This window comes from Sorex fumeus, unplaced genomic scaffold, assembly GCF_029834395.1.
Source record: "Sorex fumeus unplaced genomic scaffold, SorFum_2.1 ptg000128l, whole genome shotgun sequence".
Taxonomy (NCBI): Eukaryota; Metazoa; Chordata; class Mammalia; order Eulipotyphla; family Soricidae; genus Sorex; species Sorex fumeus.
This window is the reverse complement of record NW_026606185.1, coordinates 3431209-3455155: the sequence shown is the minus strand read 5'-3', so window position 1 is coordinate 3455155 and position 23947 is coordinate 3431209. Positions and strand designations below refer to the sequence as shown.

Here is a 23947-nt window from a genome sequence, read left to right as displayed (position 1 = left end):
CCTACATATAATAATTTTCTTTTTTTTTAATGTAGGAGTATTGCTATTTATTCTGCCATTGATTAGGCTGATTGAATTGGTCATGAACTCCACAATAATTTCTCTCTCTCTCTCTCTCTCTCTCTCTCTCTCTCTCTCTCTTTGCTTTTTTGGGTCATACCCGGCGATGCTCAAGGGTTACTCCTGGCTCTGCACTCAGGAATTACTCCTGGTGGTACTCGGGGGACCATATGGGATGCTGGGGATCGAATGCAGGTCGGCTGCCTACAAGGCAAACGCCCTCCCTGCTGTGCTATCGCTCCAGCCCCCAATAATTTTCTCTTATCCCAAATTATTTATTTTTTCTGGATTTCATGCCCTCTTGTTTTCTAACTCTTTACTTCTCACAACTTTCAAAGTTTCCTTATGACTATTAAAATGACCAATAAGTGGCCCCTGAGCCAACTCATCATTTAGAGTAGCTGTCTAGTACACATAAGGTGTACAGAATACAGAGCTGATGTCATTTATCACTGTTTCACTGTAGGTTAAAGAACTATTCCTTTAGGGGCTTCCCTTGCATGCACCCCACCCCTCTCAGATCCCTAGTACCACATATGGTCCCCTGAGCGCTGCCAGGGATCACTCCTGAGCACAGAACCAAGAATAGCTCCTGAGCACCACCACCCTTACCCCCTTGCCCCCCCATACACACACACACACACACACACACACACACACACACACACATCTGTCTCTCTGTCTCTGTCTCTCTCTGTCTCTCTGTCTTTCTTCCTTTAATTCAATATCCAGAGTGGGTTCTTCTGACCCTCTCTGGATGGCTCTAAGTATGGTCTTTGTAAAAGTATACTTAAAACTACAATGGCAGAAAAGTAATGACATAAAAGGCGAATGGCTCAAACAGACAAGACTGAAGTTCTCTATTACTCTGTTCTTTGTTTAATGTCCTACTTTCACCTTTACTGTTGCTCAGTATGCTCCTTGCATTTTTCCATTTAAGTAGCCCTTCTGTTCACTGACTATCCTATTCAAAGCATACAACTTCCCTTTCAAGGTAATTCTTATTCCTCTCACCAGACTCTAGACCAGAGGGTGCATACAGGAGGAACTGAAGTTGAACTCACGCTCTGAGCTTGCCAGGAACATGCTCTAGTTCATGCCATGGAGACGTCTTCTAGGGTCCTCTCACCAGGAACCAGAAGGCAGGATTATCCTGACATCTGTGCCATATGGGGGCTTGAACTCAAGACCGTGTGCTTGTTACAGAAGTGTGTTAATGCATTTGGCCATCTTCTGGGTCCCTTTCCATCTTTAATAATTTTCAGACACCTCTTTTACCATAAGTATATGGTTAAAGATAGAGTCAAATGTTTTAAAAAGGAGCATATTTTAAATCCTGAAAAAATATCTTTCCAAATGAATTGTCTATAATCTCCTTAGTGAGGACAGTATTTTAACTATCAAAGCTAATTATTAGTTATGACTGAGTTATTTTTCATGAACTTTAATGCCTTTGATACCTGTATTATCTGTTTCATAAAATAATGTTAATTATTGCTTACTTTTTTATTTTCTGAACTAATTCAAAAATAGCCAAACTAGATGAACTACTTGAAAAGCACCAGAATTTCCTGTTCTTTAAAACAATATTATCTTTTTACTAATTTTATTCTTTGGGCTGGAGCGATAGCACAGCGGGTAGGGCGTTTGCCTTGCAAGCAGCCAACATGGCCGACCCAAGTTCGATTCCTCTGCCCCTCTCAGAGAGCCCAGCAAGCTACCGAGAGTATCTCGCCTGCACAGCAAAGCCTGGCAAGTTACCCGTGACGTATTCGATATGCCAAACACAGTAACAACAAGTCTCAAAATGGAGATATTACTGGACCTGCTCGAGCAAATCGATGAACAACGGAGGACAGTGACAGTGATAGTGATTAATTTTATTCTTTACCCCTATTTTTACTGAGCACCACCAGAAGCTCCCACAGAAGCTGACTTGCAGCAGCTTCTGATCACAGCAGGTGTATGAGAAAAACTTCCAGAAATAAAAATTTTTTTTTAATTTTTTTACGCAGCCAACATGGCCGACCAGAGTTCGATTCCTCCGCCCCTCTCGGAGAACCTGGTAAGCTACCGAGTATATCACCTGCACGGCAAAGCCTGGCAAGCTCCCCGTGACATATTCGATATGCCAAACACAGTAACAACAAAGTCTCCAATGGAGACGTTACTGAGCCCGCTCAAGAAAATCGATGAACAATTGGAGGACAGTGAAAGTAGTTCACGATATCTGATTACGTTTAATATTCAAACACCAATCCCCCCACCATTACACCTTCCCATCATCATCCTTCAGATGATTCTATCCTGAACCCCCCCCCGTCCCTGTCCCAAAAAATAATCGAAATAATACATTTTGTACTCTTGTGAAAAATTGCTGAAAATGCTACAAAAAAGTATCCTTAGAGGAAAAAGTGTGAAGATTATTGTATTTCACCCAGGGGCTACTAAAACCATCTATAAGTCTATAAAAAAAAATTCCCTCTAAGATTGGTTACCTCCTACTCTGACATCCAGATTGCACGTCCTTATCTCCCAGAAGGGAGTATAACATGATACTTGCCATAACCATGCCGGTGGATCCCGCACCAGGCTGTTTCACTCAGGACACCCTGGAGGGGGCTGGGTGAGACCCCTCCCCACCCCAAGAACTCAGTCCTGGCAGCTGAAAACCTCCAGAACTCACCTGCCTGCACACTCTCCACATGCTCGGGCTGAGCCTCGCCCATGAGTGAACCTATTCCTAGACTGTATGACTTCTCATAGGACACACCCTACTCAAACGCCAGTAAAATTTTTTAAATAGAATCTTTTTAAAATTATTGGCATAAAGTCCTGATATATCTTAGACTATTAGTATTTGCTCCTATATTGTAAGTCACCTTTCTGTTTCATTATTTACACTGAATTTATACATAGGACTTATCAATAATTCACAAACTTTCCCTTTTCTTTTTCATCAGTTTTCAATACAAATGAAGGAGTTTCATACAACTCTGGTAACATCCTCTGGAGAAAATGTTCCTCCATCATTATACTGGAACATATATCTTTTCTTTTAAATTTTTATTAGTGAGACACCATGAGGTACTGAGCACCACCAGAAGCTCCCACAGAAGCTGACTTGCAGCAGCTTCTGATCACAGCAGGTGTATGAGAAAAACTTCCAGAAATAAAATTTTTTTTAAAATTTTTTTAACGCAGCCAACATGGCCGACCAGAGTTCGATTCCTCCGCCCCAATAATTCACAAACTTTCCCTTTTCTTTTTCATCAGTTTTCAATACAAATGAAGGAGTTTCATACAACTCCTTACAAATTTTTGTGCTTGGGTACCTCATTCTCACTCCCACTTCTACATCAGTGACACAAAAAGCCCTATCTGACAACTTAGATGCCATTGGATATATCAGGAAGAAAAACTATTAAGAACAGAAGTCACCGAGAGATGAGGATAACACTTGTCATATATAGTTGTCACACAGTACATATGAATATACAATTAGAACCTTAGTATGCAAATATACGACAATATGACTTTTAATTTACTTAACTAAAAATTCAAAGAATTGACCACTTTAAATTATTTCAAGTGACCAGTAAGTCAATATTCTATTTTAAAGTGTCAGACATAATCATTACAACTGTTTTAAGAAGAAGGAGATTACAAATATCCCATTTTTAATCGATGTTTTGTTTTTAGGCCACCCCCAGCGCTACTGAGGGCTTATTCCTGGCTCTGTGCTCAGGGTTCATTCCTGGCAAGACTCAGAAATTATGTGGTGTCAGGGATCAAACCCAGGTCAGCTGCCAGCAAGTTAGGTGTCCTATCCACAGTACTATAACTCTGACCCACAAATATTTCAATCTTTTACAAAATGACTTTGACAATTACTAACAAAGCACATGAGTGTTAAGTATTCAGAACATATTAGCAAACAAAAAACTCAGGAACATTCATGAAAGAACAGCAAGTCTCTACAGTTAAATAAGTATGATGTGTATCAATAAGGATACCAAGCAAAGGAGGGTGCATAGGTACAGACTTTGATAAGGAATCTGGAAAATTCTTTTTTTGTTTGTTTGTTTGCTTTCTGGGTCACACCTGGTGATGCACAGGGACGGGGGTTATTCCTGATGGTGCTCAGGGGACCATATGGGATGCTGGGAACTGAACCCAGGTTGACCATGTGCAAGGTAAACGTCCTATCCGCTGTGCTACAGCTCCAGCCCCAGATTTGGAAAATTCTTATACATTCTTATGTTACGATTCAGATGTGTGTACTAGATAAATGGGGTTTCAATGAGGGCTATTCCTTACTGAAAATTAAGGGAAAAAGCCTTCTGGTTATAAGATCTATGAGTAGAGTGTTCTGATGATTTTTATAGAAGTTACCATTATTAGCTGAGTCTGTCATGTATGGCCTCTGTTAGGATGATGTGTGCACCTCCCACACCCAGCTTGTTTATGGTTTACATCACGAAGGGAATTTGTATTTTGTTGAATGCTTTTTCTGCATTATTAATATGATCAAAGCATTTTTATCATTCATTAATATAGGACATTGAATGGTTTATGTTTGTACCCAGGGATAAACCCTTCTTAGCCTTCATGTATAATCCTTTCATCATACTCTTGAACTGTCTATAATACTTTGTGTGAATTTTACGTCTGCATTTATCATGGATATTAACTTACTTTCCTTGCTTTTTTTTTTTGGTGGGGGGTGGGTTTTTTTTGGGGGGGTCACATCCGGCAGTGCTCAGGGCTGATTCCTGGCTCTGTTCAGGGATCACTACTGGCAGGATTCCTGGGACTACAGGGGGTGCTGGGGAATGAACCCAGGTCAGTCACATGCAAGACAAATGCCCAAACCATTGTACCATGGCTTCAGCCCCAAGTTTTCCCTTCTTATTGTGTCCTTATTTGGTATCAGAATGTTGGACTTAATAACTGAGTTTGTTCATTTATGTGTATTACAGACAATAGTTGACCTTTTTATTTCAACTTGACAATATCTTTTCAGCTTTTTCCACAGGAAGGTCAAGTACTGTGATTTCCCTCAACTCCAGAAAGTTATCACTACTCCTACACCTCAGAAGAATAATTTTCATGGGAAAAGAATATTCTTGGCTGGCAGTATTTTTCTATCACACACTGAGTATGTTACTCCACTGTCTCCTGGCCTGTCAATCTACTGGTAGTCTAATGTGGGGCCCTTTGAAAGTCACAATCTTCCCCCTCCCCACCCCATCTACCTTTAGGATATATCTTTGATTTGTGAAGACAAAGAGGGGTTTATCCTGGGGTGCAAAACAAAAAAAACCATTCAATGTACCATATTAATGAATGATAAAAATGCTTTGATCATATTAATATTGCAAAAAAAGCCTTCAACAAAATACAACCTCCCTTCATGATGTAAACCCTAAACAAACTGGCACGCCTTGTCCTAACAGAGGCCAGACATGACAAACTCAGCTAATAAGGATACATTCTATAAAAATTATCATAACACTTTCCACATAGAACCTTATTTATCTTGAATGTTTTATTGCATTTTAAAAGTCTTCAGTGTCTTGGGGGAAAAGCGCTTTGTATTTAAATGACAGGATTATACATGCTAAGAAAAACAGTTCTTTCCCCAGGTTTAAGAAGTTCCTAACTACTTCCATTAAAAGCAAAATTTTCTATTTACTCCTGCTTCTCATTTTCTAGAATGTCAATAACTCTAATTTTTTCTTCTTTGATAGATTTCCACCAATCACAAAGTCCTCCCTCCCTCTCTCGCTCCCTGCTTCCTTCTTTTTTATTTTAACAGGACTTAGAAGGCCGCACCTGGCAGTGCTTGGCTCCCGGAGCCTCCAGGTCACAGCACCAGGCCGGGTGGAGCAGGGAGCGCCGGGAGAATGCAGAGACTAACCCAGGGCATCACAGTGCAGAGTGTGCCTCACCATTGTATTCCTATTCCTGGTTCTCTGCTCCTCCCCTCCCCCGCCTCCTCTTCTTCCAGCCGCCATCCCCTGTCCCTGGCCCTAGCCTGGTACATCATCTCACCAGTGTGCCCAAGACCCTCGACCAATGTCCTGATGCTACATACGATCCACCTCATTGTTCCTTGCCATGTGCCACCACCCCCTACCAATTTAGCATTCTGAGTTAAGAGATTGTCATGATTTGATACCTTCCATTTCCTGCCTTGCTTCTATCTACACGAGTAAATTTATCCACCACTACTACTTTACCCATTCATCTGTGGACATATACCTGGGTTGTCAACATATCCTGGGTATTGGATAGCACTGCGGTTAACAGCAGTATACATCTGTTCTTGCAAATTAATCTTTCTTACTATTAGGGAGGTAGATGTCAAGATGAGGAGTTGATGGGTCATATGGAAACTCTTCCATCAGTGCCAAATCAATAACAGATGAGAATTCTTTTCCCACTACCTCCATGCCAACACTGATTACTTCCGAACTTCTTGATATACACCACTGTCACTGGTGTGAGATGATATCTAATTGTCATTCTGATTTGCATATCCCTATAATAATAAGTGACAATGGATACTTTTTATATGCCTGTTGGCTATCCTTGCAGATTCTTTGGGAGAAATGTCTGTGCATCTCCTGTCCCTATTTTTCAGGGGGGAGGGTTTGGGTCACACCCAGTAGTGCTTAGGTCTTACACCTGGTTCTGTGCTCAGGAAGTATGAAGAACAGTGCTCAGGGGACATTATGAGGTGCTGAAGACTGAACAGGAATCTGTCTTGTGCAAGGCAAGTGACTTATCCCTCTACTATTTCTGTGGCCCTCCTCTCCTGATTTCTTTTATGAGACTAATTAGTGTTTGATTTTGCTGAGTTTTATAAGTGCTTTTTATTATTTCAGATATTAGCCCTTGATGTACTGTGTGCAGATATTTTTCTCCCATTCAGTAGGATATCTTTTCATTTTAGCCCAAGTTTTTTTAATCATATAGAAAACTTTTAATTTTATATAAACGCATTTATTTCTGTTATTTTTGCAAAAAGAAATCTCATTATTGAAAACATTTCTGAGGTCCATCTAACAAAGAGTTCTGCCTATATTTAACTCAATATTCTATATATTATGGTCTAATCTTAACATCTTTACTCAGCTTTGAATTAACTTTTGTGTAAAGTGTTGAGATGTGGATCCAATCTCATTTTTCTGCATGCAGTTTTCTGGTTTCCTGATGCCATCTGTGGGAGAGTCTTTCATCACTCCACTTCATGCACCTCGCTGCTCCTTTGTCACAGATCAACTCTACATAAACCTGAGGGTTTATCTCTGCACTCTCTATTTTGTTGGTCTGAGAGCCCATCTTTATTCTAACCATACCATTTGATTACTAGACTCGTAGTACAATTTAAAGTCAGGGAATGTGGTATATCCATTATTTTTTCTCAGGATGGTTTGGGTTATTTGGGGAATTTCATTATCTGTAAGTTTTTTTTGTAGAGTTTGTTCTAAGACCTTAAAGAATGATCTTGGAGTTTTGATGGGAATTGCACTGAATCTGTATGATACCTTAGGGAGAATGGTCATTTTGACAATGTTAGTTCTCCCAATACATAAACATGTAATATTTCCACTTTTCCCTGGAATAAATCCAACCTGATCATGATGAAGATTTTTTAGATATACTGTTGGATTAGGTATGTTAAGCTCTTACTGAGCATCTCTGCATCAAAGATACTGCTTCATAATTTTTTGTGTGATCGTTAGGTCATACCTGACTGTGCTCAAGGCTTACTCCTGACTGAACTCAGGAATCACTACTAGGGTAGTCCTGGGGTGCTGGGGATCAAATCCAGGTAGGCTTGTATGTAAGGCAAGCACCTTACCCACTGTACTCTTTAGCCCCTATAGATTTCTTCAAGTAATATCTCTGTTTGGTTTGGGCATTAAGGCAATAATGGCTTCATAGGAGTTGCTAGTAAAGACTCCTGTTTCTTAAATATTTTGGAAGAGATTGAGAAGTATAGGCATTAATCTTCTTTGAAAGTATGGTGGAACTCCCTAGGAAACCAACAGGTGCTGGGCTTTTCTTCATGGGGAGAACTTTAATAAGTTTCAACATCCTTACTTGTAACTGGAATAGTAAGATTTTCTGCATCCTCCTGATTCAAACTGGGGAGGCTGTATGATTCTAAGAATCCATCCATTTCTTTTAGATTTTTCAGTTTAGTGACAGAGAAGTGCTCATAATAATCTCTTAGGATCTTTTGTATTTCTGAGATGTCTGTAGTAAGTTCTCCTCTGACCCAATTAATGTGGGTATTTTCTCTTTTGTTCCTCAGGAGTCTAGCTAAACACTGTCAATCTTATTTATCCTTCTGAAAAAAACAGCTGCTTGGTTTCATTGATATTTGTATTGTTTTCTTGACTTCTTGATTTGGATTTCTGCTCTATCAAGCTGTGAGGCTAAGTTATGATTTTCTTTTTCTTCTTTCCAGATAAGAGGCTGTATTGCTATTAACTTCCCCTTAGGACTGTTCCATAGGTTCTGATAGTTTCAATCTTTATTCTCTTTCATTTTGTGGAATTTTTATCATTATCATCTTTGACTCAAGAGTTATTTAACAGTATGTTGTTTGGTTTGCAAATGTTGGAATTTTCCCTTTCTTTTTATAATTATCTTCTACCATCATGGCAAGGTATGAGAAGATACTTGATTCATATTTTCCTAACTTTATGGATACTTCAGTTATGCCCCAGCATGTGGTTTGTACTGGACAATGTTCCAAATGCACTGGAGGTATGTGCATTCCTCTTTTTTACAATGGAGGGTCCTGTACATGTCTATCAACTCCAGTTCTTCCAATTCCTTATTTAGGACTGAAGACTACAAATTCTTCAGCTGTTTGTTCAAGAATGTTTTTTATCACACCCTCAAATCTTGCAGAGTAAAGCATTCTCAATTAGAATTTCTTTCCATTCAATATTATTATAAAATCTAATTCCATTCCCTTCTTGTCCAAGGAGATTTATTTTAGAAATCTGATGTGAATTTTATGTTATTTTTGTTGTGTTTGAATCTTTGCTTTTCTCTTGCCACTTTAAGTCACATTTTGGTTCCTGCCCTGGTGATTATAAAGCACCTTGGTATGGCCCAGTTTGAGTTTATTTTGCTCGGCACTCTTTGGGCCTTCTAGATCAGTGCACCTGTCTCTCCCGCAGACTTGGGGGAGCTCTCCATTATGATCTCTCCCGCCAGCCATTCTTCCCTCTTCTCTTCTTCCTCTCCTTCTGAAATTCTTAGAATACTGAGGTTATTCCTCTTCCTATTTTAATTTTTTTTCATTAAAAAGAAAAATCTCTTTTCTATGAACTCTTCTCTAAATGATGTGTATACCTGTCCCTGAGGCTCTGACTCGGTTTCTGGCTTCTTCCATCTGCTGTTGGCTCTTGCTACTGTATTCTTGCTCATTCAATTCTATTTGAATGAATTTTTATATTTTTTTCAACAATATTTGAATTTATTGACTTTACAATGATTTCTTCAGTTCAGCGGGCATTAATAGGACTGTTGCTCTTAAGTTATCTTTGTGCAGTGTTTAAAGTTTTAAAATACCTGATGACATACCTGGACTTCTGTCCTCAGTATAAGAGGCTAAATTCTATAATTTTACTTTATTATTCCAGGTATTCTGTGGGTACTAAGGATGGAACTCTTAGTCGCTTATGTTTCTACATACATCTAGCCACCAGCTCTCCCTCACAAGGGTTTCTTCGTTGGACTGGTGGAAGTGGAGTTAAATTGCTATCACTAACCAGTCAGAGATCAGGAACCAGGCAAAGACATAAGAACATATGGGCTCACAGCAGGGGGCATTTGGGGACAAGTCAAAGCATAGGGGGAGAATCAGTCCAACCTCCATGAGGTTAATCAGTGATTACAAAGGAGGGCAACAACGATACTTATTGAGACTAAGAAAACTTATCACAAAGTTTTCTGGATCATTCTGACGCACTGTCAATTTGGGACCTAATAAGGATGGAATTAAAAGCACCTTTGTTCAACACGAACAAATGCCACTGTGTAAAAGACTTTTAAGCTATGCTAATAGTCAAGCTATTTTACCTCCAAAATATACTTATTCTTTTTATTTTACTTCAGGTTAGCAACAATTATCTAAGTGTATGCTTTAGGGCAAATTTCTCTGCCCCATAAGTAAACTTCCTCCATCTGTCTGGGTTTACAAATTCAAAATACTCAATTTTTTTTTTTTTTTTTGCTTTTTTGGGTCATACCTGGCAGCTCAGGGGTTATTCCTGGCTCTGCACTCAGGAATTACTCCTGGCGGTGCTCAGGGGACCATATGGGATGCTGGGAATAGAACCCAGGTCGGCCGTGTGCAAGGCAAACGCCCTACCCACTGTGCTATCACTCCAGCCCCCCCCCCAAAAAAACTTCAATTCTAATGTCATTATGTAAATATTTCATTCACTACAGGAAATGGACAAACTGGCAGGCTACCGAATGTAACCTGCCCACACGGCAGAGTCTGGCAAACTCCCCGTGGCGTACCCAATATGCCAAATACCAGTAACAATGATGGGTCTCATTCTCCTAAAGAGCCTTGAATATAATCTCAGGGCTAGGATGAAGGAGACGTTACTGGGGCCTGCTCGAGGCAATCGACGAATAACAGGATGGTCGTGACTCGTGACTCGTGACAGGAAATGAAGTATCACAGAAACAAATAGAAATATTATTAGGGAAATATTATCAAAGAAAAAATTATGAAGGTCACCAAATTTGTTGTGTATCAAAAATCAGGTATCTCTACAGTGTCTAACTAAGCAAACCATGTCTATGCTGTTCACTACTTAAATGTTTAAAATTTATCATAAAATGGCTATAAACTTATACGTGAACTGGTATCAGTAATGACCATCCTGCAGCCCGATCCCCCACATCATAGTCTGTCTTCAATTTCCTTGACATGCCCAGATAACTTAAACTGGTCTGGCTGTGTGGTAAATAAAATGTAAAAATTAATTATAGAAAGCTAATTCTTAAATCAAATTATTTCACGTGAAGGGTCTTGCAGGTTGCTTTTTAAACTGTTAACATCATCTGGGGCCAGAGAGAGATGGTAGTGAGCGGGGCATTTCTCTTGCACGCAGGTAATCCAGATACAACCTCTGGAACCCTATATGATTCAACCTCTGGAACCCTATATGATTCTCTGAGCTGTGCCATGAGTGATCACTGAGTACAGAATCAAGAGCACCACTGGGTATGGCCCCCCAAAATCAAACAAGAGTAAAAAAAACTTTAAAAACTGTTAACATCGATCTCAACACATCAACAGCCTTGATCCAGAGACTCAGCAGTGAATTCCAGAAGACAGCCGCTCACCAGAGATCTCTCCGACCCCCTACCAAGTCAATTCCACCAGGGCACCTCAGATGGAGCAGGTGTGTCCTCTCTGCCTGCTCCAGAAAAGGAGCAGGTGTGTCCTCTCTGCCTGCTCCAGAAAACACCTTGGTGGCCTTGAGCTTCCAGAATAAAAACCCAGGTACAAGGGTTCAAGGACTATGACTCCAGGCCACATGGCGGCAGCAGAGACAGGCCTTCCCTTCCAGTCTCCTAGAGAGCTTGGGGTCCTGGCTGTCACACCCACGAACTGCCTCTGAGCACCATCTCAGTGTATCAGTGGCCTTGACCCAGAGACTCACAAATGAACCTCAAAATGGATTAGCTCCCTACAGAGATGTCTATGAACCACAACCATTTACAATTTTAGAATTCAGGACCATGTGGCCACAAGTGACCTCTCATGATATTCATAATAAGCAACAGAGAATAAATTATCTAGCATCTTCCCCTGGCAGGCTGGCTTGAATGGTGGTAGGAAAATTTGAAATACTGATGATGGGAAGGTGTAATGGTGGTAGGATTGGTGTTGAAATATTGAATGTAATCAATTAATGTGAACAATCTTATAAAAATAAAATTAAACAAAAAATAAATTAAAATTGCTAACATCAAAATTAAAAATATAAACCAATTATTGGGTACACATGAGTCACAAGCAATAGCATAAATAGTTGACCATGGAAATCAAATTGCCACAGAGCCCAAATCAACAGAATTGTCAAATAAGTAATGATATTAAAATAGACTACATTTTAAAGTTCAAATTTCAGGCATTTATGAAAGAATTTCTTTAGAAACAAAATTCCTAAACATGTCATCGAATACACCAATTCCAGACTTTGTTTAAAAAGAGAAAAAACAAAACTTCAAAGGTAAGTCTGGGGTGTGAGTCCGGACAGAATCACCAGGTCGTGGGTGCCACAGCCTCACCTGTCCAGCCAGTGTACGCAGAGCAGTCGTGTGGGTCTGCGGTCTTTAGCCCTTCTTCCATCTGCTGCAGAAGATCTTTGATTTTGTTCTGGATCCGCCTTGTGAAACTCTGAATGATCTGAGGACCATAAGAAGAAATAACATATTAAATTGCTCAGAGTAAGACTGCAATAATAATTATTTTAGCTATGTCTAAATTTGGATATATAATAAGACACAAATTACTGTACACAGCTGACCAAATTCCATGTTTCATTGGTTAGATTTAACTTCACTTCAGTTTTTTAATAAGATAATGGTAAATATGAATTATAAGTTGGATCACAAAAAAATCATAGAGCCAAAAACAAGAAAAATTGAAAGGCAAAAAGAATTTGCCCACACAATTATTTCAACTTCTTTAAGTTTAAAAGTTAAGAAAGAGAATATTTGTAATATGACATGATATAGAAAAAAATAACAATATAAGATATAAGCCTACTATTATCAATGTACCTTAGGGATCATTATCTGAAGTGATCTATCCACCAAGATAAAAAAGGAAGGAGTCTTGTCATTCCCACCACTGACAACACGGATGACTTTGCTGATCCTATGCTAAGTGAAATATGCCAAGCAGAGAGAGCAAATGTGGTATGATCTCTTCCACATGTAGAATTTTAAAAGAAAATAGAAACTCATTCAGCGTTTATAAAATGAAAAGGTATATAATTGATGTGGAATCCAAAAAGAAAAATAAACAACCCAACAACAACCTCATAGATCCAGAGAATACATTGGTGGTAGTTTTATACATTTGTAGTATTTACACAAATTATCTTTTGTTCTTGAAAATGGTTTCAGGAAATTAAATTCCATTTTGCTGCTAATTTTTTTTTTGTATACTTCACAAAAGTCAGGAAGACGGTCAATTTCCTTCCTATTACTTTCTAGAACAAAAATGAATGTGTCCAACAATGCTTGCCTTCACTCTGGGTCTTACACATAGTACATATATGCTATCCTGAAAATAAAAAACAAAACGGTGGAATCACACATTCTTTTTCAATACACCTCTATACTAATCAAAACAACTGATATAAAAATAGACACACCAAATCAAACGAAAGAGACCCCAGAAATAATTTCTACACTTTGAACAACCTATTTTTGAATGGGAGCCAAGAAATACTCAAAGGAAAAGAGATGGTCTTTTCAAATTGTGTTGGAAAAAAAAAACATTTCATTCAAAATGAAACTGAATCTCTATCTACAATCACAATAACTAGACGTTGATTAGAAATAAGCATCATTGTCACTGTCCTCCCATTATTCATCATTTCCTCGAGTGGGCCCAGTAATGTCTCCATTGTGACACTTATTACTGTGTTTTTTGGTATATCAAATACGTCACGGGTAGCTTACCAGGTTTTGCTGTACAAGTAAAATACTCTCGTTAGCTTGCTGGGATCTCTGAGAAGGGCAGAGGAATTGAACCTGGGTCAGCTGGGTAGGCCGCATGCAACATAAACCCCTAAAATAAAACTCCCAAGAAAAATAAGAAAGCTTATTGACACTGGTCTAGGTACATGTTTTTGGATTGTATATAGCAATCCAAAACATGCTTTGTGCAGGAAGATAACGTCAGGAAAGAAATAATACGTAGGAAGGAAGGGAGTTAAAGTACATTCTAGAAAAAAATCATCCATTTGAAAAAAATCAAGGAATTGGAGGTATAGTTAAAGTGACTTTGTTCCCAAATCTATAATCCAAGCAAATAAACTGTCCTCAAATGAAGAGAACAAATGTTGCAAGCAGATTTGATCTTGTTGTGTTTTGGTTGTCAAGGTCATTAGCTCTCTAAATGTTGACTGAGTGCTCTCTAAATGTTGATATTTAAAAAGCACTGTGGTCAGTACAGAAAATATAGTTACAGACAAGATAATCATGAATATACCCTCCTAAAGTTGAGATTCTAGAGAAGAATAAGTATAAGTAAACAATCTCATTTCAATATAGTACAAGGAAGGTGGGCTGGAGCAATAGCACAGTGGGTAGGGCATTTGCCTTGCATGCAGCTGACCTGGGTTCGATTCCTCTGCCCCTCTCAGAGAGTCCAGCAAGCTACCGAGAGTATCTCACCTGCACGGCAGAGCCTGGCAAGCTCCCTGTAGCATATTCGATATGCCAAAAACAGTAACAACAACTCTCACAATTTGTTGTGGGATGTGACTGGTGCCTGCTCAAGCAAATCAATGAACAACGAAGGACAGTGCTACATAAAATAATAAAAGCATCAAATTTAAAAGCTTTTGCAGGGGCTGGAAAGATCATTTTTTAAAAAAAAATTTATTAGTGAATCACCGTGGGGTACAGTTAGACTTACAAACTTTTGTGCTTGAGTTTCAGTCATACAATGATTGAGTACCTGTCCCTCTACCAGTGCCCATTCTCCACCACCAATGATACCAGTATCCCTCCCAACATCCCCATCCCATCCCTCCCCACCCCACCCCGCCTCTGTGGCAGGACATTCCCTTTTGTTCTCTCTTTCCTTTTGGGTGTTGTAGTTTACACTAGAGGCACCGAGTGGCCATTGTGTCCGATCTATAGTCTACATTCGGCTCGCATCTCTCGACCCGAGCTGGTCCTTCAAATACCCTTTACTTGGTGGTCCCTTCTCTATCAGAGCTGCCTTTTCCCCCAGCATTTGAGGCCAGCTTCCATGTTAAGCGAAATGAGTCAGAAGGAGAGGGGGAGACATAGAAAGATTGCACTCATCTGTGGTATATAAAGTAACAGAATGGGAGACTGACACCCAAGAATAGTAGAGATATGGAAAGATCATTATAATCTTTGATGAAGAACAAGAAACAGGAAACTGAGCAAGGAAAGCCTCTTCACAAGCGGTGCTGAGAGAACTGGGAAGCTGCATGCAAAAGAATGAACTCAGAACTCCAACTAATACCATATACAAAGGTTAAATCAAATTAATTAAAGGTCTCAATATCCGACATGAATCTGTGAGGTACATGGAGTAAAATGTAGGCAGGACCCTCCATGACACTAAAGCTAGAGGCATCTTCAAAGATGAAACACCACTGACAAGCAGAAGGAAGCAAAGATAAACAAAGGGACTAAACTAAATGAAGAAGCTTCTGCACCTCATAAGAAACAGTGATCAAGATCCAGAGACAGCCCATGGAATGGGAAAAAATATTTATCCAATACTCATCTGGCCGACCAGGGTTTGATTCCTCTGCCCCTCTCAGAGAGCCCGGCAAGTTACTGAGAGTATCTTGCCTGCATGGCAAAGCCTGGCAAGCTACCCCTGACTTATTCGATATGCCAAAAACAGTAAGAACAAGTCTCACATTTTGTTGTGAGATGTTACTGGTGCCCGCTTAAGCAAAATTGATGAACAACAGGAGGACAATGACAATGACAGTAACCCATCTGATGAGGTTAATATCAAAGATACAGAAGGCACTGGTAGAACTTTACAAAAAAAAATCCAACCCCATCAAAAAGTGGGGAGAAGAAATGAACATAATCTTCTTCAAGGAAAAAACTGAAATAACCAAAAGGCACATAAAAATGCTCTATATCACTAATCATCAGGGAGATGCAAATCAAAACAATGATGGAATATCATTTCATACCAGAAACTGGTACATATCAAAAAACAAACAAACAAACAATAAAAAAAACCAGTGCTGGCACGTATCTGGGGAGAAAGGGACTCTCCTTCATTGTTGATGGGAATGGTGACTGGTCTAGTCTTTCTGGAAAACAATATGGGCATTCCTCAAAAAACTATAAATTGAATTGAGTATCATATGACCCAGCAACACCACTTCTGGAAATATACCCCAGGTGTGGTAGGAAGGAAGGAAGGGAGTTAAAGTACATTCTGGCGGGGGGGGGGGGGGGGAACACACACAAAAACACACAACAGAAACACCATCTGCACTCCTATGTTCATTGCAGCACTATTCACTATAGCCAACGACAGATAAGTGAACTGTGAAGATGTGGTATATATATACAATAGAATACTACACAGCTGTAAGGAACGATGAAATCATGCAATATGCAGCAACATGGGAGGAACTGGAAGATATCATGTTAAATGAAGTAAAGCAGAAGAAGGACGATAAACACAGGATGATCTCACTTATATGTGGTATTTAGACTAACTGGATGAGGAAATGCAATGTTTCAAACGAGTATATGGAGGAGAAGGAAAAATCGAGTGGAGGGGAGGGGAAGACAAATAAGAAGCAGTGAGGTTCAAGTACGGGGTGGCGGGGTGGGGCAGGGACTAGGGTGGTGTTAAGGAATGACAGGTCAAATATCCAAACCAGAGTCAACAGCACCGATTCAAGAGACCAAGCTTCAACAGCCAACCTTAGGAAGGGTCCAGTCAGGAGGGAGCCTTGAGGTGGGGTGATATGGGAGGGAACCTGGGCACACTGGTGGAGGGAAGCTGACAGTGGTGGTGGGATTGGTACTGCAATACTGTATGTCTAAAACTCAACTAGGAATAACTTTGTAAATCACAGTTCTTAAATTTTTTAAAAAGTGGAAAAAACAGGGGGTATGGTGCCGCCAGCAGGTCAATCTGTACCTGTGAGGCTAGTGCATCAGCAGTATGATGGCACCTTCAGACTTCCAGATACCCCAAAATTGCTGCTGTGCCTTTGGCCAGAGCCCAAAAACTTGGGGCAAAGCTTACCAAGAAAGTAAATGGCCAAAAGTTAGGTATGTGGGAGACAGACTCACAAACCACCTCCGACTCAGCTATATATTTGGAGGCATGGCCTCTCTGGTTCCTGATCAAACTGCTTAATGGTCATGATCCCAGAGACTCAGAAACAAATCTAGAAACCCAGCGGCTTTTGGCAGAAATGTGTCCGGACCATGCAGTAGGTTACTGTCACAGGGCCACCGCAGGGGGGAAAGGGTACTGTCCCTTTGCCTGCTCCCCCTTGGCAGCTTGGTGACGACCATCCGCCAGAGGCCATTGGAAAGTCAGGTTTGGGCCTGCAGTGACGAGACACGCAAGGCCTCACAGGATGGGGCTGGAGCTGGCCCTTTCCCTCCCACCCCAACAAAACCCCGAGTCACCACCCACTAATGGCCTCTCTGGTTCCTGATCAAGCCATTTAACGGCCATGATCCCAGCAAGACTGTGCTATTGTACATGAAGGGAGAGATCCACAACATTGGCAACTAGCGCCTGATCTGCCTATTGTCTGTCATCTACAAGCTGTTCACTCGTGTCTTCCTGAATAGGATTGGCAGAACACTAGATGAAGGACAACCATGAGAGCAAGCTGGTTTCCGAAAAGGATTCAGCACAATCGACCATATCCACATGATAACCAAGCGCACTGGGCTGGAGTGATAGCACAGTGGTAGGGCGTTCGCCTTACAAGCGGCCAACATGGCCGACCCGAGTTCGATTCCTCCGCCCCTCTCAGAGAGCCCGGCAAGCTACCAAGAGTATTTGATACGCCAAACACAGTAACAACAAAGTCTCCAATGGAGACGTTACTGGGACCGCTCGAGCAAATCGACGATCAACGGGAGGGCCTTTTACCTTTAACCAAGCGCACTGAGGTTTCTCGGGAGTTCAAGATGCCACTCTGTCTAGCGTTCATTGATTTAAAGAAGGCCTTTGGTTCTGCTGAGACTGAAGCAGTCATCGACGCCCTAGCCAATCAGGGCATTCAAACTCAATACATCAGGATCCTCCGTGAGCTGTATTATGGATTCACTACCAGGATCTCACCATTCTACAAGGAAGTGATCATCCATGTCAAGAGAGGGGATTGGCAGGGTGATACCATTTCACCGAAACTCTTCAGTGCCACCCTCGAGAACGTAATGCGGCGACTGGAATGGGAAGGAATGGGAGTGAAGATAGATGGTCGGCAACTACACCACCTCCACTTCACTGATGACATCATTTTAATAACACCAAACATTAGCCAAGAGGCACAAATGCTGCCGACTTTGACCGTGAGAGTGGAAAGGTCGGACTCCAGCTGAATCTAACAAAAACAATGTTTATGAGAAACAGCCTCATTCCTGACGCTCCATTCACTCTCAAGGGAACACCATCTCCAAATGCAACAGTTATGTGTACCTAGGTCAAGAAGTCAACATAACGAATCACCTGGCACCTGAGTTGTGCAGGAGGAAGAGAGCGACTTGAAACACCTTCAAGAGAATCAAAGAAATAGCTAAGAGGACGAAGAACCTCCGGCTCCAGGCACATTTCTTCAATTCCACTGTTCTTCCTGCATTAACATACGCCTCAGAGACCTGGGCCCTATGAAAACAGGATGAGAACACTATTCGGGTTTCCCAAAGAGGAGTCAAAAGAGCTATGCTTGGAGTATAACATTTCACTCAAATGAGAGAAAGAATCCGGAGTTCCAACCTCCGTCGACGGTCAAGAATCAGGGACGCTGTCTTGTTTGCCAAGGCGTTGAAAATCAGATGGGCTGGACATGTAATGAGATTTGGAGAGGATCACTGGACTAGAGCCATTACCGACTGGATTCCACAGGACGTCAAAAGACCACGTGGCCACCCACCTACAAGATGGTCAGACTTCTGTGTTCCTAGAACTAACAGATGCCATTGGCCTATGCTAGCATGCAAAAGGGATGAATGGAGATGTTACTGGTGCCCACTCGAGCAAATCGATGAGTAACGGGAAGTCAAGTGATCAAGTGATCCCAGAGACTCAGAAACAAATCACAGAACCCAGCAGCTTTTGGCATAAATGCGTCCAGACCACGCAGTAGATTTCTGTCGCCGGGCCACCCCAGGGGGTAAAGGGTGCTGTCCCTCCGCCTGCTCCCCCTAGGCTGCTCAGTGGCCACCATCTTCCAGAGGCCATTAGACAGTCAGGTTCGGGCCCGCAGTGTTGAGACATGTGGGGCCTCACGGGATGGGGGTGGAGCCGGCCCTTTCCTTTCCACCCCAATGAGACCCCCAGTTGCTGCCCACCAATGGCCTCTCTGGCTCCTGATCAAGCTGCTTAATGGCCATCACTCAGAAACAAATCTCAAAACCCAACAGCTTTGGGCAGAAATGCGTCTGATCCCTGCAGTAGGTTACTCTCTCCATGCCACCCCAGGGGAGAAAGGGTGCTGTCCCTCTGCCTGCTCCCGGTAGGCGGTTCGGTGGCCACCATCTCCAGAGGCCATTGGACAATCAGGTTTGGGTCTGCAGTGACGAGACACTCTGCCACTGAGCTGCTGGAGCGATAGCACAGTGGGTAGGGCATTTGCGTTGCTCATGGCCCATGCTACTGACCCGAGTTCAGTTCCTCCACCCCTCTCGGAGAGCCCAGCAAGCTACCAAGAGTATCTCGCCTGCATGGCAAAGCCTGGCAAGCTACCTGTGATGTATTCGATATGCCAAACACAGTAACAAGTCTCACAATGGAGACGTTACTGGGCACGCTCGAGCAAATCAATGAACAACAGGAGGACAGTGACAGTGAAATGTTGAATAATTCCTATTTATTTGTTTTTAAATTCTCTCACTATACTGGATTCCACACCTCTGAATTCAACCATCTCACTTCTGTGACTGGTTAAGCATGAGAGTGGGGAGCGTGTGAATGGAGAGCATCCAAGCACAATGGAACCTTGCAGTTGAATGATGTTCAAGGGCCATCTATGGTTCTCTCATATTCTCTGTTTTCTTGCTAAGATTTCCTAATTTCCAATCATTAAAAGCATTTTCTTTTCCATGGAAGCCGGTTAAAATAGTCACAAAAACATACTTGTTATTTCATCACCAGTCTACCCAGAAAGTGGTTGAGTGGGACTTGGCTAACTCTTAACTCCTGAGAAATGTTTCCATTTTCTGCATTCTCCACAGATCAGGGGGCTTTGTGCTTCCTGTCACTGTCACTGTCCTCCTGTTATTCATTGATTTGCTCGAGCCGGCCCAGTAACATTGTGAGACTTGTTACTGTGTTTGGCATATCAAATACGTCATGGGTAGCTTGCCAGGCTTTGCCGTATAGGCGAGATACTCTCGGTAGCTTGCAGGGCTCTCCGAGAGGGGCAGAGGTATCGAACTCGGGTCAGCCATGTTGGCTGCATGCAAGGCAAATGCCCTACCCACTGTGCTATTGCTCCATCCCTTGTGCTTCCTATGGAATGCTAATCAAGAAGCTGCTTCCTTCCCTGCCCGAGTTGCAAATTTAAATTTGGGGATAGCAACTCTGGTGTTATCTTTATCTTTTAGCTGAGCTTCTCTGACTCTATTCTAATCGTGCACATTTCAAAAGTCTGTTAAAGGGGCTAGAGAGACAGTACAGGGCGTAAGATGGTTGGCATGCAATCAACCAACCTCAGTTTCATCCCTAGCCCCTCATATGGTCCCCATAGCACCAGGAGTGATACCTGAGCACAGAACTAGTTAAGTGGGAAGAGACAGAGACAGACAGATGGACACACACACACACACACACACACACACACACACACACACACAGAGTCCCCCTCCCACCACCACCACCACCATCAGAAGTGCAATCAGACACAGGGGGAGTTTTTGTGTCCAGATCATTTTCCTCTTTCATCCCCTCCATCAGTCGCCACAGCTGCTCCCCCTCTAGTCTTCATTTCTGGTTTCCGGCTCACTGAGCACAGAACCAGGTAAACTGCACTGAGCTTTAGGCCAGAAACTGCAGAGACGAACACTTGTTTCAACTGGTCCCTCTCTTCCAATGACAAAACACAACTGTATATAGAATCAGATGCTACAGAATTTGAATATAATAAGCAAATATATTCTAGTCTTCTTACTCTCCAATGCATTTGAGTAGTGGCTGTTTTACTTGCTTTCCAAGTTCTACAATTATTTTGTAAAGGGTCTTTCAATACCACCTTATCCTATTTCTCTGGGAAGTCTGACCAGTCTGGGTTGTTTAATTCCTGGTGCCTTACAGGATGCCCCAAGCATTGCCAGAAGTGATCTATGAGCATAGGTGGGGGTGGTCCCAAAACAACAACAAATCCTGTGTGTGCAACTTCTCGTGTTGCCCGGTTTCACGGTACTTTGACTGGCCTCCCTTAACCGCTCCCATGTTTTAGACCCACTGGATTATTTCAGCACTGCAATTAATAGTTCAGCACTCAGATACCCATTTTAAGATAAGCCATTTATTTCAAAGAGAACTTAAATGTGGACATTTATTAAAAGTCATGTCACTGTATGAAAATTAAAGATGACCTTTCCCCTTATCTTCATCTCATGAGCAAGATTACAATAGGCAGCCTGAACAACAGATTCTATTCACTGTATCACTATCCTTCCATGGTTCATCGATTTACTCGAGCGGGCACCAGTAACATCTCCATTCGTCCCTGACACATACTAGTGTAGCCTGATGGCATATTGGGTGCTCTTTCAGGGTCAGGGGAATGAGGACCATCATTGTTATTGTTTTCAACATATCGAGTACGCCATGAGTAGCCTGCCAGGCTCTGCCATATGGGTGGGATACTCGCAGTAGCTTGCCGAGCAATCTGAGAGGGATGGATGCTTTGGGGGCAGCCTCTAATCACCTCTACAGGTGTTCCCAGTCATGCATATATATGGGAAGGATACTTTTGGTAGCCCGCCAGGTTTTCTGAGAGCAAAAACTAGCAATAAAAGGTCATGCAGCTGCGAATGCAGCTGTGCTTTCGGGAGCTTGGTTTTATAGTCTCTGGATCTTGCCCATTGGTGGGATTACACGGCAGTTGGTGGGCGCAACTGTCTAGCTACTGGAAGATGAGGGATCTGGGGGTAGGAGGCCCAGTCCTGATCCGAGCAGGCTCGGAGATCTCAGCCCCGGGTCCCGTACATCTGGGTTCCTCTGCTGGGTCCTTCATGCATGAGGCTCGTCGAGCGTGTGGAGAGTGGTCTCAGCATGGCTGTGGCTGGGTTCCAGAAGTCTTCAGCTGCCGGGGCTCTACTCAGGGCGGGGAGGGAAACTCAACCCGCCCCCCTCCAAGGGATTCTATTAAGTGACTAAAGCATAGAATTAACTTTCTAGATAGTATCTTTTGCTAAGGGTTATTCAAAATAATGTGAATTATAGGAATTCCTACCCAACTGTGATGGTGGACTTTATGGGAAAAGTTGAGTTAGAGTTCTAAAGCCACAGATAACTTTATGAGAATCTTTTAAAATGTACATATTTTACAGACACATACAGAACAACTATAGAAGGAAGATATTATACCCATTTCAAGGGTGATATAACTTTTACATACAAATAATTTTACTTTACCAATCTTGATCACTAGCAATGTTTTCAGGAGTTGATTCCCAGTTTTGATGATATAAATGTTTTCACTTTACATTGCTGTTAATAAATTGCCAAAAGAATAACTGTGATTCTCCTAACCACTCAATGAGCTCTAATTCCAAGTTAATGCCCCCTGAGTGCTACTTTTCAGTTTCTGTCATTCATCAGAGGTGAAAAATAATCTACATGAGAAACAAGAATACTGGAACACCGCCTTAATACCAGGTACAGCAAAAACCCATAAGGTGGAAGATATCCCATCTACATCTTTCTTCTGTTTTATCTGACTCCTGCTTCTACTCTGAATAGCAGTGCATGATGTCCCCAAAAGGCACAATGCTTTGTTCCCAAGTGATCCGGGTGTGCTTCCTACTGGTTCTGACCAATGAAGCCTAAGTGAGGGTGTCAGGAGATTCTGAGAAGTTCATAGCACAGATGAACATTTTCTCCTGTCTATTATAAAATTGTACATGAAGTCAGAAGCTGCAGGGAGCAACTTGATTTTCATACCAAAGACAGACAACCAAAAAATATATAGATACTAATTGTTGAAGCAATTAGGAATAACTGAAATGAATCAACCTAATAGTGAGAGTTGTATTTGGAAATTAATCAACTTTGTTGAAATAAATCAACATTATTGTTGCTAACAGTTGTTGCCTGTAGGCTTTCTAGAGGGGACTAATGATTGAACTGATCCTTCCAAGTGGAGTTTTCTGTTTATCACAGTTAAACTCACACCTACCTCACATCTGAAAACATATATTCTTAGCTCTATTCATCATAAATCCTACTGAAATACATTTCTATGATTAATGGTTATTTACACAAAACCCTTTTAATATCTGCCAGTTTTATTTTTTAAATATTTCTTTGTGAGGTGAAGGACCTATACAAAAAAATTACAAAACACTACTTCAAGAAATAAAAAAGGGCACTAGGAAATGGAGACACATCTCCTGCTCATGGATGGGGAGGTTTAACATTATCAAAATGGTCCAAAGCACTACACAGATTTAATACAGTCCCTATCAGGATACCCATGACATTTTTCAAAGAAATAGACAAAACACTCCTGAAATTCATATGGAACCATAAACCCCCACGAATAGCTAAAGCAATCCTTGGGAAAAAGAAGATAGGTGGCATCACTTTCTCCCACTTCAACCAAAGTAGTAGTCATTAAAACAGCATGGTATTGGGCTAGAAACAGACCCGCAGACCAAT

General features: G+C 41.5%; 1 protein-coding gene across 1 annotated transcript in view; it reads right to left on the bottom strand.

Moving 5' to 3' along the window:
* The window catches only part of LANCL2 (LanC like glutathione S-transferase 2), a 64444-nt gene that overhangs the window by 31586 nt on the left and 8911 nt on the right, over positions 1-23947 (bottom strand). The window contains exon 2 of the mRNA XM_056138142.1: positions 12409-12526. Coding sequence (XP_055994117.1) covers positions 12409-12526 — 118 coding nt within the window. The remainder of the gene's footprint in view (positions 1-12408; positions 12527-23947) is intronic.